This window comes from Sinocyclocheilus grahami, unplaced genomic scaffold (genome assembly GCF_001515645.1).
Source record: "Sinocyclocheilus grahami isolate Dianchi unplaced genomic scaffold, SAMN03320097.WGS_v1.1 scaffold44.1, whole genome shotgun sequence".
Taxonomy (NCBI): Eukaryota; Metazoa; Chordata; class Actinopteri; order Cypriniformes; family Cyprinidae; genus Sinocyclocheilus; species Sinocyclocheilus grahami.
The window spans coordinates 469,288-484,862 of record NW_015505223.1 but is presented as its reverse complement, the minus strand read 5'-3'; the positions used below and the strand labels follow the sequence as shown (position 1 = coordinate 484,862).

Genomic DNA, 15,575 nt, shown 5'->3' with positions numbered 1-15,575 from the left:
AGAACAAAAATATAATTTTTGAACACAGTTTAGTAGCATATACACACATATTGTACATTTGTCATGGACACACTAGCTCACACACACACACACACACACACACACACCAGCTGTTGCACTAGCTTTTTCCTGCTGTTTTACTCTTAGTTTCTCCTGGCCGGGTCTCTGCGATGTTTGTTCTGTTCCGTATGTGTCGCGAATGCTCTCCTCTCCTGCTCGGTACCACACTGCGTCCACAGTGGAACCTCAATGATGTGTCTTTGTGTGTGTGTGTGTGTGTGTGTGTGTGAGAGTATATGGGAGGATTTGGAGAAGGTGCGTGTGTGTTTATGTGTGTGTGTGTTGAGCTTTGGGCTTGCATGGCAACTCAGGCATGCTGTGTCCTTCTAAAATTGTCTCTTTTTCTCTCTCTCTTTTCTACACTGTCGCGCTCTCCTGTATCTGCTTGAGCTTTTCCGCAGCTTCCGTTCCTCGTTAACTGTCTTTCTGTTCATGTAAAAGTTCAGATCTTCAGAATATTCTGAAGCAATTCTGTTTTAGGGTGGTGGCATGGAACTAATGTTGCCTCTTCTTTCCTGATCTGTCCCCAAAGTGCTTGTTTAAAAAAAAAAAGTGACACAGACCCCTGCTTCAGAATGATTCTCATGCACAGACTTACACATTCATGAATACAACATGCAGATGAACACTTTGATGATGAAAATGATCATAGATGATGAAAATGCATATGTAAAAGCAGTATATTAGACATGCACAAATGCACCCACAGAAATGCAACGCTAATGTGCTAATACATATTGCTCAGTGCTGCTTGCTTGCATGTTCCCAGTAGAACTTATGCATTTAGGACTAGATTTTAGTGAAGTTAGATGGCTTAGCTGATGCAGTTTTTTTTTTGCAAACCCCCCCTCCTCCACTCAAACTTTCTGTAATCTCTTTCTTAGTTGGTATGCTAATGCTAATATACTAATACTAATATGTTTACAGATGTCTGGTGACTGAAATTAGATGGGTGCTAAACCGTGAATATGAACTATTCTACAACTGACATTACATTAAGCTGGTAGCTATATTCTAGAATAAGATAGCAGGTTTCTAGTTGGTCCAAGTTGGTCATTAGCTGTTTTACTAGCTGGTTTGTTGCTGGTCCAAGGTGGTCTTTATCAGCTAATAACCAGCAAATTACTATATTAAACCAGCTAGAATCCAGCTACTGTGTTCCCAAACACAACTAGCAGCTTAAGTCAGATTTCCCTCATATTAATTTGTCTTAGAATTAGTTTTTGACATTTGATTGCTTTTACAATACCATCATTTGAATAAAAGTTTGTAAACCTATAACAATTATTAATTGTAATTATCTATATTTCTAGCATCAATGGCTAGGTAACCTCAATGATGTGTCTTTGTGTGTGTGTGTGTGTGTGTGTGTGTGAGAGTATATGGGAGGATTTGGAGAAGGTGCGTGTGTGTTTATGTGTGTGTGTGTTGAGCTTTGGGCTTGCATGGCAACTCAGGCATGCTGTGTCCTTCTAAAATTGTCTCTTTTTCTCTCTCTCTTTTCTACACTGTCGCGCTCTCCTGTATCTGCTTGAGCTTTTCCGCAGCTTCCGTTCCTCGTTAACTGTCTTTCTGTTCATGTAAAAGTTCAGATCTTCAGAATATTCTGAAGCAATTCTGTTTTAGGGTGGTGGCATGGAACTAATGTTGCCTCTTCTTTCCTGATCTGTCCCCAAAGTGCTTGTTTAAAAAAAAAAAGTGACACAGACCCCTGCTTCAGAATGATTCTCATGCACAGACTTACACATTCATGAATACAACATGCAGATGAACACTTTGATGATGAAAATGATCATAGATGATGAAAATGCATATGTAAAAGCAGTATATTAGACATGCACAAATGCACCCACAGAAATGCAACGCTAATGTGCTAATACATATTGCTCAGTGCTGCTTGCTTGCATGTTCCCAGTAGAACTTATGCATTTAGGACTAGATTTTAGTGAAGTTAGATGGCTTAGCTGATGCAGTTTTTTTTTTTGCAAACCCCCCCTCCTCCACTCAAACTTTCTGTAATCTCTTTCTTAGTTGGTATGCTAATGCTAATATACTAATACTAATATGTTTACAGATGTCTGGTGACTGAAATTAGATGGGTCCTAAACCGTGAATATGAACTATTCTACAACTGACATTACATTAAGCTGGTAGCTATATTCTAGAATAAGATAGCAGGTTTCTAGTTGGTCCAAGTTGGTCATTAGCTGTTTTACTAGCTGGTTTGTTGCTGGTCCAAGGTGGTCTATACCAGCTAATAACCAGCAAATTACTATCTTAAACCAGCTAGAATCCAGCTACTGTGTTCCCAAACACAACTAGCAGCTTAAGTCAGATTTCCCTCATATTAATTTGTCTTAGAATTAGTTTTTGACATTTGATTGCTTTTACAATACCATCATTTGAATAAAAGTTTGTAAACCTATAACAATTATTAATTGTAATTATCTATATTTCTAGCATCAATGGCTAGGTAGTATTATTTGTCAAACAACACATTTTAAATTAAAGTTTAGCATATTATATATGTATATAATTTATAATTATTTATATACAAATTTATTGAAAAAATAATACTTTTATTTAGCATAGATGCATTCAGTTGATTCAACGTTGATAATGATAATGCTTTTTGAGTGGCAAATCATCATATTAGAAGGATTTCTGAAGGATCATGTGATGCTAAAGACTGGATAATGATGCTGAAATTTCAGCTTTGCATCACAGGAATAAAATACCTTACAGTTTTTTTTAATTGTAATATTATTTCACAATATTACTGTTTTTACTGTATTTTTATCAAATAAATACAGCCTAGTGTAGTGCATATGTGTTCAAGGTGACTAAAACAGTAAAACACGCTAGTGTTCTGTGATGTGCGGCATATTTTGCTTATGTATGTGGTGTTTGTTAATTAAGACCATCTGTGTTTATAATGTAGACATGGGTCATATTTTAGGAGCCATTTGTGTAGAAATCCAGATAATTCTAAAGGGTTCCTTAACATTTAATTCACAAAGCTGTTTTTCTCTTTCAATGAGTGCGCAGTTAGAATAACACAAAGCATCTCTTAGCATCAGTTTCTGTCTGTCACCGTGCATCACCGCAGAGGTGTGTATGCGTGCGTTGAAACTACTTGCTGACAGCGAAGTGCAAACCCCCCCTCCTCCACTCAAACTTTCTGTAATCTCTTTCTTAGTTGGTATGCTAATGCTAATATACTAATACTAATATGTTTACAGATGTCTGGTGACTGAAATTAGATGGGTGCTAAACCGTGAATATGAACTATTCTACAACTGACATTACATTAAGCTGGTAGCTATATTCTAGAATAAGATAGCAGGTTTCTAGTTGGTCCAAGTTGGTCATTAGCTGTTTTACTAGCTGGTTTGTTGCTGGTCCAAGGTGGTCTATACCAGCTAATAACCAGCAAATTACTATCTTAAACCAGCTAGAATCCAGCTACTGTGTTCCCAAACACAACTAGCAGCTTAAGTCAGATTTCCCTCATATTAATTTGTCTTAGAATTAGTTTTTGACATTTGATTGCTTTTACAATACCATCATTTGAATAAAAGTTTGTAAACCTATAACAATTATTAATTGTAATTATCTATATTTCTAGCATCAATGGCTAGGTAGTATTATTTGTCAAACAACACATTTTAAATTAAAGTTTAGCATATTATATATGTATATAATTTATAATTATTTATATACAAATTTATTGAAAAAATAATACTTTTATTTAGCATAGATGCATTCAGTTGATTCAACGTTGATAATGATAATGCTTTTTGAGTGGCAAATCATCATATTAGAAGGATTTCTGAAGGATCATGTGATGCTAAAGACTGGATAATGATGCTGAAATTTCAGCTTTGCATCACAGGAATAAAATACCTTACAGTTTTTTTTAATTGTAATATTATTTCACAATATTACTGTTTTTACTGTATTTTTATCAAATAAATACAGCCTAGTGTAGTGCATATGTGTTCAAGGTGACTAAAACAGTAAAACACGCTAGTGTTCTGTGATGTGCGGCATATTTTGCTTATGTATGTGGTGTTTGTTAATTAAGACCATCTGTGTTTATAATGTAGACATGGGTCATATTTTAGGAGCCATTTGTGTAGAAATCCAGATAATTCTAAAGGGTTCCTTAACATTTAATTCACAAAGCTGTTTTTCTCTTTCAATGAGTGCGCAGTTAGAATAACACAAAGCATCTCTTAGCATCAGTTTCTGTCTGTCACCGTGCATCACCGCAGAGGTGTGTATGCGTGCGTTGAAACTACTTGCTGACAGCGAAGCCGTGTGTGTGGTCTGTTCACTCAGATGATGAGGTAACGGTGGGGAAGTTCTATGCCACTTTCCTGATACAGGACTACTTTAGGAAATTCAAGAAACGCAAAGAGGAAGGCCTGGTGGGCGTTCACCCAGCACAGAACAACACCGCTGTCGCCCTGCAGGTAAGCAAAACGTACTTGGAGATTGAAATGTGTTGATTCTTTAGAGTGTATTAATAAGTTGTATGCTGTTTAATGTCATAATGTTGTTGAATTTGTATTTGCGCGCTTATGTTTTATATACGTTGGTTTTGGACTTGTGCGTTAACACTGACAGAAATTGCATCACTGAAGGTCATCCTCGATCTCTTGTCAGAAAGCCATTTGTTTTTCTTTGTTGAATTATTGTATTGTTGGCACAAATTGTTGTTCTTTAATCATTTATTTAATAGAACAGATATTTATCAAATAGAATTCAATGTAGAATTAATGTACCCCAAGGATTCCCAAGTTTTTTTTTTGTCAGCCGAATCCTTATAATATTGACCCAAAATATTTACTTACTGTAAAGAACTTTAAGTTAATATTTCAGTTATTTAACACATCCAAATGTTTACAGTTCTCTAAAGTCATGTCACATAAGTAAATCAAATATTTTGTCCTTTTTAGCGTTTATTGTATTTGTTTTTATTTTTAAATTATTATACATTACATATGCTCCTAAATGGCATGTGCAAACATACTGTAATTGCTGTAATTGGTCACTTTACATTTTGATCAAGCGTGCATTTTCATGCGTTGAAACTACTTGCTGACAGCGAAGCCGTGTGTGTGGTCTGTTCACTCAGATGATGAGGTAACGGTGGGGAAGTTCTATGCCACTTTCCTGATACAGGACTACTTTAGGAAATTCAAGAAACGCAAAGAGGAAGGCCTGGTGGGCGTTCACCCAGCACAGAACAACACCGCCGTCGCCCTGCAGGTAAGCAAAACGTACTTGGAGATTGAAATGTGTTGATTCTTTAGAGTGTATTAATAAGTTGTATGCTGTTTAATGTCATAATGTTGTTGAATTTGTATTTGCGCGCTTATGTTTTATATACGTTGGTTTTGGACTTGTGCGTTAACACTGACAGGTCGCCCTGCAGGTAAGCAAAACGTACTTGGAGATTGAAATGTGTTGATTCTTTAGAGTGTATTAATAAGTTGTATGCTGTTTAATGTCATAATGTTGTTGAATTTGTATTTGCGCGCTTATGTTTTATATACGTTGGTTTTGGACTTGTGCGTTAACACTGACAGAAATTGCATCACTGAAGGTCATCCTCGATCTCTTGTCAGAAAGCCATTTGTTTTTCTTTGTTGAATTATTGTATTGTTGGCACAAATTGTTGTTCTTTAATCATTTATTTAATAGAACAGATATTTATCAAATAGAATTCAATGTAGAATTAATGTACCCCAAGGATTCCCAAGTTTTTTTTTTGTCAGCCGAATCCTTATAATATTGACCCAAAATATTTACTTACTGTAAAGAACTTTAAGTTAATATTTCAGTTATTTAACACATCCAAATGTTTACAGTTCTCTAAAGTCATGTCACATAAGTAAATCAAATATTTTGTCCTTTTTAGCGTTTATTGTATTTGTTTTTATTTTTAAATTATTATACATTACATATGCTCCTAAATGGCATGTGCAAACATACTGTAATTGCTGTAATTGGTCACTTTACATTTTGATCAAGCGTGCATTTTCATGTTATGTGTTAGTCAAACACAAATCACTGTCAGTGCAAACACCCTGAATAATAATAATAATAATAGTAAAAATACTGCATAATCTGTATTTCCTTTGCATGAGACCTTCTTTACCTCAACTGTATCTCTCTGTTTCTGGATGCGCTAATGTTGTTTTAGCTTGAATATGGATCCCCACAATGTGATAATGGTGATCTGTAAATGTATTTCTGTCTGTTATACATGTGGTTTGAAGTGTTTGTATTCGTTTACCATCACTTCAGAGGTCTAATTCATGTATTATTATTTTAAGACGTTTTGTTGGTCTCCATCCTCATAAATCAAACACCACTGTGTTTGATTTCTCTGCGAACATAATCTTTGTTTAGAGGTTTTTAGTGTGTTTTTAGTGTAGCTAACCAAAGAAATGTTTCACAATTTTGAAATGTTAGAAATGTTTTACACGTTTCATATTTCAAAACGGAATATGTGGCTAATATAGTCTTTTTTTTAGAAAGTCACAGTAAAGGCTAGCATCTCAGTTAAAGTGTGTTAGTAGGAGTGTACAATTAAGGAAGTGCTTTCGTGTGTTTTTTCTCTTTGTCTACTGTGATTGTTGTCATCTTTCATGAATTTGTCCTGTCTGGAACTGTCTTCGTCAAGCCTGTTTGTGTCAATGTGTCTGGTAAACTGCCCCCTGGTGGCATGTGTGTGTGAGGGTCTCCGTTTTCAACATGTCGCTGCTGTTCAAGGGTTTTCCATTCAAGAGCAGGTCCTTAGCTATCTTGTCATCACGGTTACAGGCTGGCCTTCGTACGCTGCATGACATTGGGCCAGAAATCCGCCGTGCGATATCATGTGACCTGCAGGATGATGAGCTAGTAGACTTTATGCCAGAGGAGGACGAAGAAATTTATAGGGTAAATTACTCACCTTTTATGACCCCTTTCTCCTTTTAAAATCGATCTGTACCTTATTGTCTTACTTTAACTGCCTGGTACAAATAAAAGGTTGTTTTTAATGGTAACGATTCCTTACGGGAGTTGCGATGAATTGTTCGCCATCCCTGAAGGTCGTACACACTTAGATTAAGACCTTGAATGAGGATAAATTCACCAAGTTGACAATCTAAAATGTTGACATTAGAGACTTTATTGAAGATTAGGCAATAGGTACATCTGTATTGCAGGTTTGTAGTAATAACGTTAGCCTTAGCGTAGCATATCTAATCCAGTGTAATCCACGGTTATCTACATTTCTCTTGATTTCAAATTCAGTTCAGATTTAATCAGTTCATGAAATTCACTCACACCATACGCCATTTTACCTCCTTTCCAACTTCTTTTTCCCATGAGATCATTAAAAATGGCAATCAGATGACTTAGCATTGGATAAATGTTCAAAGATGCCATATTTAATTTTTCGCAAAGGTTGTGTGGGGTAAAGAGCTTTTTTTAATAGCAAAAAGACATTTTTTGTGTGTTGCATCAGCTAAAGGACAGTATTACAACTGCTGCCTGTACGTCTGTCTCTTAAGTACGATAAGTATAATGATCAAATTTTAATAAATGTTCTAATTCACTGAGAATAGTGAAGTCCACATCATGGCTATAATGATAGCGACACTGCGGAACGATATTGTTGGGATCACTTTTAGAACAGTTTTTTTTTCCAGATGATGAACAATAAAAACATTGACAGCCAATCAGAATCCACTCCGAATCTGCTTTTAAAGCATCAGGAAAAACTGCTGCGCACAATTATAATAAACTGAACGTTATTGTCTATTGGTGTGGATAATAGTTTTAATTTAGTTAGTCTTTATCCACCTTATTTTTCCCGTAAGAGTGTGAGCGGCCATTTGTAAATTTTATGTGTCTGGCTTCATGTCTCATCCGCTTCCAGTTATTTTTAGCTGTACAAAACAGCTCGTTGTGCTGCTTGATATTGCAAACTGGTGTGTCTTACCTTATTATTTTAATGTATTATCTTAATTCTGAACACACTGGTTTGTAGTGCATAAAATTTGACCGTTTACTGCACGTTGTTATTCTTCTCGTTATTTCCCTACAGCAGCTAATGAACCAGAAGTCTCGCACATTCACAGAAAACGGCTTACTTCCGCGTTGAAAAATAAGGAGGATAGTTATTGTTCTTGGTGTGAACAGGCCTTTAGGCTTTATTTAATTTGCGCAAACTTAAATATGGCGTCGACCCTTACTAAAGTCCATTGCGTATTTCTTTAAACTAACAAACACAAGTATTTCTTCACAGCGAAATGGAGGACTCTTTGGCAACCATATCAACCATATAAATGGTGAATCCCGGAGAAGCTCCGGCCACCAGACAAATGCCACACAGCGCCCCCTGCAGGTGCAGCCGCCCCCACATTACGCCCACATGGAACAGACCGTGGGGCGCCTGGGTCGCGCCAATGCCATGGCGCAGCAAAACCATCATCGCCACCACCACCACCATCATCACCATCATCATCATCACAACTCCTACAACAAGTCGCCCAAGTCTACCAACATCAACCTCAACAACGCCAACGTGTCCAGTCTACCCAATGGAGGACACAATTGTTACTATGAGCATATGCCCGCTAACGGTTATCCGGGATCGTACTATGGAGAATACGACAAGCCCAGGACCCCACACGGGCAAAGGTGAATGCTTTTTTTGTTCATCCAACATCTTGCTCTTACTATTTTTAAATATTTATTTCAATTTATTCAATGATTTGACAATGCTAGCAAATTACGGTGTAATCTCATGAATGTCCCCGACTTCTTAAACCAATTCCTTCATTCCATTTGATTGATTGGAATTGCTTTAGGAGGGATGTTTTTCAAGGTCTAAGCAACTTTTTAAAGGGATAGTTCACCCAAAAATTAAAATGTTATGTTTATCTGCTTACCCCCAGGGCATCCAAGAGGATAGTTATTGTTCTTGGTGTGAACAGGCCTTTAGGCTTTATTTAATTTGCGCAAACTTAAATATGGCGTCGACCCTTACTAAAGTCCATTGCGTATTTCTTTAAACTAACAAACACAAGTATTTCTTCACAGCGAAATGGAGGACTCTTTGGCAACCATATCAACCATATAAATGGTGAATCCCGGAGAAGCTCCGGCCACCAGACAAATGCCACACAGCGCCCCCTGCAGGTGCAGCCGCCCCCACATTACGCCCACATGGAACAGACCGTGGGGCGCCTGGGTCGCGCCAATGCCATGGCGCAGCAAAACCATCATCGCCACCACCACCACCATCATCACCATCATCATCATCACAACTCCTACAACAAGTCACCCAAGTCTACCAACATCAACCTCAACAACGCCAATGTGTCCAGCTTACCCAACGGAGGACACAATCGTTACTATGAGCACATGCCCGCTAACGGTTACCCGGGATCGTACTACGGAGAATACGACAAGCCCAGGAGCCCTCACGGACAAAGGTGAATGCTTGTTTTGTTCATCCAACATCGAATTTATACACAGTGTTTTGTATGGAAATGTATGATTTTTAGAAAAAATGTAGTATGAAGGTTTACGCCTAACCCTACTCCTAAAGCTAAACGTCAATAGGGTTTAAGCAGATTAATACGAATTAGCCACTAATTCGCCAAAGGTTAAAATAGTAATATTGCCCACCTTGAAATTGGTCACCAAGATACAGCCTTACCTGTCTCATCACTTAAATGAGGCCATTTCTGGGTGAAGGATTTCAAAAACATTGACAAGATTAATGAGGCTTGATATGGTCATCTGAGCCAAATTTAGCTAAGATTATACATTAAACATTTGTGTGATTCGCAAAGACATTTGCCTTGTCAGATTGACCCAAGGAGTCAGAGACAGAAACAGAATTATGTTTTTCAACCAATTGGTTCATTTATAAGCAAAAGAGAGTCAAACTTTGGATTTACGGTGGCACAGGTTTTGATGGAAGACTGACTCACTATGAATCCCATTTATATTCAGAGCCTCCATGGTCAGTTTTTACCAACTTAAAAAAATGAAGCCAAACTTTAAATTTTTGGGGGGCTTATCAAACCACTTGAGTAAAAACACATGTGAGGGGCAGAGGATGCAGTGTTTTTCAACTCGGCTTTGGACAATGCAATCAAACCAAGTGTGAAAACAGCCTCACATATATAAAAATGCTGTATATATCATGTATATACTGTATGATATATGTGTCCATCCATTCCCTTACCCTATTCCCCTGCTTTTCTCCACCTTTCTCTCTTTCCTTCCTAACCGAAATGCTTTCTCTTAACCATCTCTCTGCTTTCTGGAACAGAAGGCGCTACTATGAGACGTATATTAGGTATGTTACATTAGGTATTATATGTTCATATAGCAGGTACTAATGCTTGTAGAGAAACAGATGGTGAATGATAAGCAGAACTGTGTTCAGTGGGTAAAAGCGTCAGGATTTCCACCTCAGCCCTGTCCCATATGGTGCTTTAAGTTAACTTAACATGTCTGCAAAGGCCTGCGAGTGCTATTTGGAACAGGGCCTTATACACACACACCCAGAGATTGACTACAAAACTGGAAAGAGTTGATAGGAACATCTAGTAAAGCATTAACAAATCAGGATGCGTCTTTGAGTCTCTGTGTGTTGTGATTGGGTGATGAAGGGAAAGAGGAGGGGCTTGCTGCATGCAACTTTTTTCTCAGTATAACATTGAACAGACTATTTCTTTCACAGCTTCATTTTTGTTTATGTCAGTTAAATGTAAAGTATTTACTCTAACGCTTATGCTTTACAGTCACTAAAGAAATCTAGACTCAATGCAAGGAAATCTTCAACTAGAATATCTTTAAGCTGAGATTTCTTAAGACCGTACAGCTATTAAGTAAAGACAATATGCAGAAGCTACAAAGGCTATGACACTGCTGACAGTTATCTTGATAAGATTTTGCTTGTTTTCTAATGAGGTCTAACCACGTCACTGCACTCTGGAGCTGTACGTCTGCATGGTAGTGCATGGTTATTCGCTGACGTTCTGACCACAATCTAACGGCTTCTCACTGACCACTTGACCTTCATGCAGGTCGCAGGGCAGTGACAGAAGACGACCCACTATACGCCGCGAAGAGGAGTATGAAGAAGATCGTTACACTGGAGAGTACTACAGTGGAGAGGAGTTTTACGAAGACGACAGCATGCTGTCGGGTGACAGGTAAAACTATTGCAGCCCATTTCAAGTAAATCAAATTTACAGAAATTCATACAAGGTTAATTACTGTATCACACTTCCTTGTGCAGGTACCCCAACAGTGACCAGGAATATGAGACACCACGGGGTTACCATCATCCTGACAGCTGCTATGAGGATGACGAGCTGCCCCTTTATCACGATTCACATAGGTCACCAAAGAGAAGACTACTTCCTCCAACACCGCAAGGCAAGTCTTGGGGCTACTTTCTTTAAATGTAGAAACAAGCCCTCTGATTTATGGCTTAGTTTTGTTAAGATATTAATTGCTCTCGTTTACAGGTAATCGGAGACCGTCGTTTAATTTTGAGTGTCTGCGCAGACAGAGCAGTCAAGATGATCTTCCTCACCAGCGTACTGCTCTTCCATTACATCTCATGCAACACCAGGTAATTTAGAATCAGAATCAGAATCAGAAGAGCTTTATTACCAAGTATGTTTACACACACAAGGAATTTGACTTGACGACAGGAGCTTCCAGTGTAGAAGAAAGTACAAACATAGTGCAGACATACATGATAGTGTAGACATACATAGGAATAACACAGGAGGGATGTAATATAAAACTAATATAATTAAAAAAAAAATTAAAAAATTTTTTGAATAATGTACTATATACAGAAATAGAGGTATAGGAAAAAATGTAATTGTTTAGATAAATGTACAGCTTTTTTAGTATATTTTAGTATATTTTAAATATAACATTACATATAATAATGAAAAAATAATGAAACAATATTTTATATATATATATATATATACAGTGGGTACGGAAAGTATTATATATATATATTTAATTTTAAATATATTTACAAATATAATTTATAATATATGCATTTATTATGTTTAAATAACCAATTTGAAATATAATTGACAATAATAAATGTCTATATATTAGAAAAATATATGTCCATGTGATATATATATATAGCGATGAGAGAAAAAATAACAATACATGGACAAACCAGTCACTCTTTAATCAATGCGAGTGATGTATGTTGGAATAACTCTCATTTATGCCGTCATCACGTGTTGATAGCGCAGGTGAGACCTGAACAGCACACGTTGCGATCTGTGTTTAAACTAAACTCATTTAAGCCTGGCCAGTTTAAATATTAAAGAGCCAGATGACACAAACTCACACGCGCAGTGAGAAGATCTGTGTGTGCGCTCATCCGAAGCACGTGAACGCGCACAAATATTAAGCTCTCTTTGATGTATTGTGCTTGAATGGACAAATTCACACAAAAATTATGTCAAAATGCCCGTCTTGGTGAGTATCCTAGAAGACATAGTCGGCTGAACATACAGTATCAGTGCACTGGATCGGTGCGTTCTCTTAAAGTGACAGCACTTTCTTAATGTTAAAGGGGTCATATGATGTTGCTAAAAAGAACATTATTTAGTGTATTTGGTGTAATGAAATGTGTTTGTGGTTTAAGGTTCAAAAAACACATTATTTTCCACATACTGTACATTATTGTTTCTCCTCTATGCCCCGCCTTTCTGAAACGCGTAGTTTTTACAAAGCTCATCGGTCTGAAAAGCGAGGTGTGCTCTGATTGGCCAGCTATCCAGTGAGCCGAATTTCAATTACCATATTGTGATGCCCTGTCGGCCGGAGCGACGAGACAAAAACATTAAAACCCATTATAAACGAGGCATTTGTTGCATCCAGTGGGGTCATAATTACTGATTATAATGACTTATACTGTGTTTTTACGCGTTGCATTGCATTGCGCAGTGTAAACATAAAACCATGTCTGCATTTGGGATCGGAGAAATGACAAACAACAAGTGCTACTCTACACTGCCCAAAAAACTCTTGTTTGAATCGTCAGTGGCAAATTCTTTAACCTGTTGATCGGTACAGTCCCACATACGGGATTTTTATTTCCGTGCCCCTGGGAGTACAGTAAGGAGAAATGTTCTAAAGTAAGGGTCACCTAAAAAAAAACTCACTCCGAGGAGTGCTCTGATTGGCCAGCTATCCAGTGAGCCGAATTTCAATTACCATATTGTGATGCCCTGTCGGCCGGAGCGACGAGACAAAAACATTAAAACCCATTATAAACGAGGCATTTGTTGCATCCAGTGGGGTCATAATTACTGATTATAATGACTTATACTGTGTTTTTACGCGTTGCATTGCATCGCGCAGCGTAAACATAAAACCATGTCTGCTTTTGGGATCGGAGAAATGACAAACAACAAGTGCTACTCTACACTGCCCAAAAAACTCTCGTTTGAATCGTCAGTGGCAAATTCTTTAACCTGTTGATCGGTACAGTCCCACATACGGGATTTTTATTTCCGTGCCCCTGGGAGTACAGTAAGGAGAAATGTTCTAAAGTAAGGGTCACCTAAAAAAAAACTCACTCTGGGCAGTCTGGGGGGACCGCTGGAATATTTTAAACTCACCACTGAAAAGGTTAAATATAAAAAACGTACTTACAGTCTGTGAGTCAGAACAGCCGGCATTGTAGTCTACTCTCCCAGGATCAGGAAACAGTCCTCCATAAAATGTGCTGGACACATCTGAATATTTGGGTTAAACTGTTCTGGAACAGTGTTGTAAATACAACTTAACCTCTGATTTCTAGTCGTGTCCTCTTTTGGAAGACCAAACAAAGAAGTTTCGCTTTCACAACGAAACAGCGTCACACACGCCTTGAGTGAGTGGAGGCAGGAGGCCTAGCGTGAGCGGAGGCTGGCTTGTGTGAGCAGAGGCGGGCGGGCTTGAGAACGGCGCGGCTGGCGGATTCGACGAAGGAGCGTCCGGCGAGCTTGCGGCAACCACATGTGACGACCCCGGACTACAGCGAGAATTAAAGTTACGCCTTCTTTCTTTGCGTGAACATTTGGGCGGCGTTATGCAAATCTTCCCACATAGTGATGGACTTTAGTCTTTGCAACTTTACAGATCTTCTTTATGCACCAAGAGCTTGTAACACTCCAAAGAGAAAGGAAAAATTTAAATCACATCACATGACCCCTTTAATCAAACTGCAACAACACGGAAATCACTAACTGCTCTTGATTGAATAACTTTTGTAACTTCAATAAGGATTCATCTTTAATTGATAGTCAAATATGCAATGTTATTTTACATTTGATTACTTTATTCAATTTCTGTACCTAAAAACTGTTAGACCTACCTAAAAACTTTAAAAGCACTGTTTATTTTCTTTGTATCTTTGCTCTATTGTATTTATTTGTGCTGTTGCTTGTAGTTAGATTATGTGTTCTTATTTTCTTTATTTTTATTTGACAATATAGTTTTTTCCCTAAACATAGCACATACTGAACTGTACGAAACCGTGACTCTAAATCCGCGATACAAACCGAACTGTGAGTAAGTTAAACCGTTGCACCCCTAATATATATATATATATATATATATATATATATATATATTATTTTACAGTATATAGACATGTGTCTATTATATTTAGAGTTGGTTCTTTCTTACTTTATTACTATGACTCTTGATTAATTTATTTAATCCATGTTTGCTTCATTTAGAAAACTTTCATGACATTTTCATGACAGTGTTTTCATTTTATTTGTTAACATTTACAGATAATATTTTATAAATAAAGGAGAATATAAAATAGCATGCAAGAAATTGTCACTTGTATCAACTAATTAAATATTATTAAATTTTATTACAACCCTACATGTCAGCATAGTATTATGCACAGTATATATACTAATTACTGTGTATCAAAACAATAGATTTCTTTTGACCCCGCACTTGTTGGTCCAGGTGATGGCTGTAGCGGGTCTCGACTCCAGCAGGGCTCACAGGCTTTCACCTACACAATCTACCAGATCACCTCCTCCCACTCCTGCAAGTAAAGACCGAACGCCGTACTACACACCGCTTATCCGCGTGGACCGTCCTCTGAGGGACAGTGTCCACAGCAGTCACTCATCCATCAGGAAGAGCTTGTGGTATACAGACGACCCCGAGTACCAGAGGAACTACTCACCCGTTCACCTGCAGGTCCCGCCCGAGTATAGAAACCAGTACCACCAGAAGCGAGGCAGCGCTACTAGCCTGGTAGAGGCGGTGAGTCTGAGACCTCCTATTTCCATTTACAAGATCGATGCAATCAAATATTGTGAAAATTAGTATCTTCTGTTTTTTGCATTTGAACTAGGGCTAAATATTTTTGCCTATTGATGATTATCAGGAGATATATATATATATATATATATATATATATATATATATAT

At 37.6% G+C, this 15,575-nt stretch overlaps 1 protein-coding gene across 1 annotated transcript in view; it reads left to right on the top strand.

The window, feature by feature from the left end:
• cacna1da (calcium channel, voltage-dependent, L type, alpha 1D subunit, a) overlaps positions 1-15,575 on the top strand; it is a 103,553-nt gene that overhangs the window by 86,568 nt on the left and 1,410 nt on the right. The window contains exons 39-45 of the mRNA XM_016268276.1: positions 6,898-7,014; positions 9,166-9,560; positions 10,409-10,435; positions 11,169-11,297; positions 11,384-11,523; positions 11,616-11,722; positions 15,103-15,408. Of these exons, the coding sequence (XP_016123762.1) occupies positions 6,898-7,014; positions 9,166-9,560; positions 10,409-10,435; positions 11,169-11,297; positions 11,384-11,523; positions 11,616-11,722; positions 15,103-15,408 (1,221 nt within the window). The remainder of the gene's footprint in view (positions 1-6,897; positions 7,015-9,165; positions 9,561-10,408; positions 10,436-11,168; positions 11,298-11,383; positions 11,524-11,615; positions 11,723-15,102; positions 15,409-15,575) is intronic.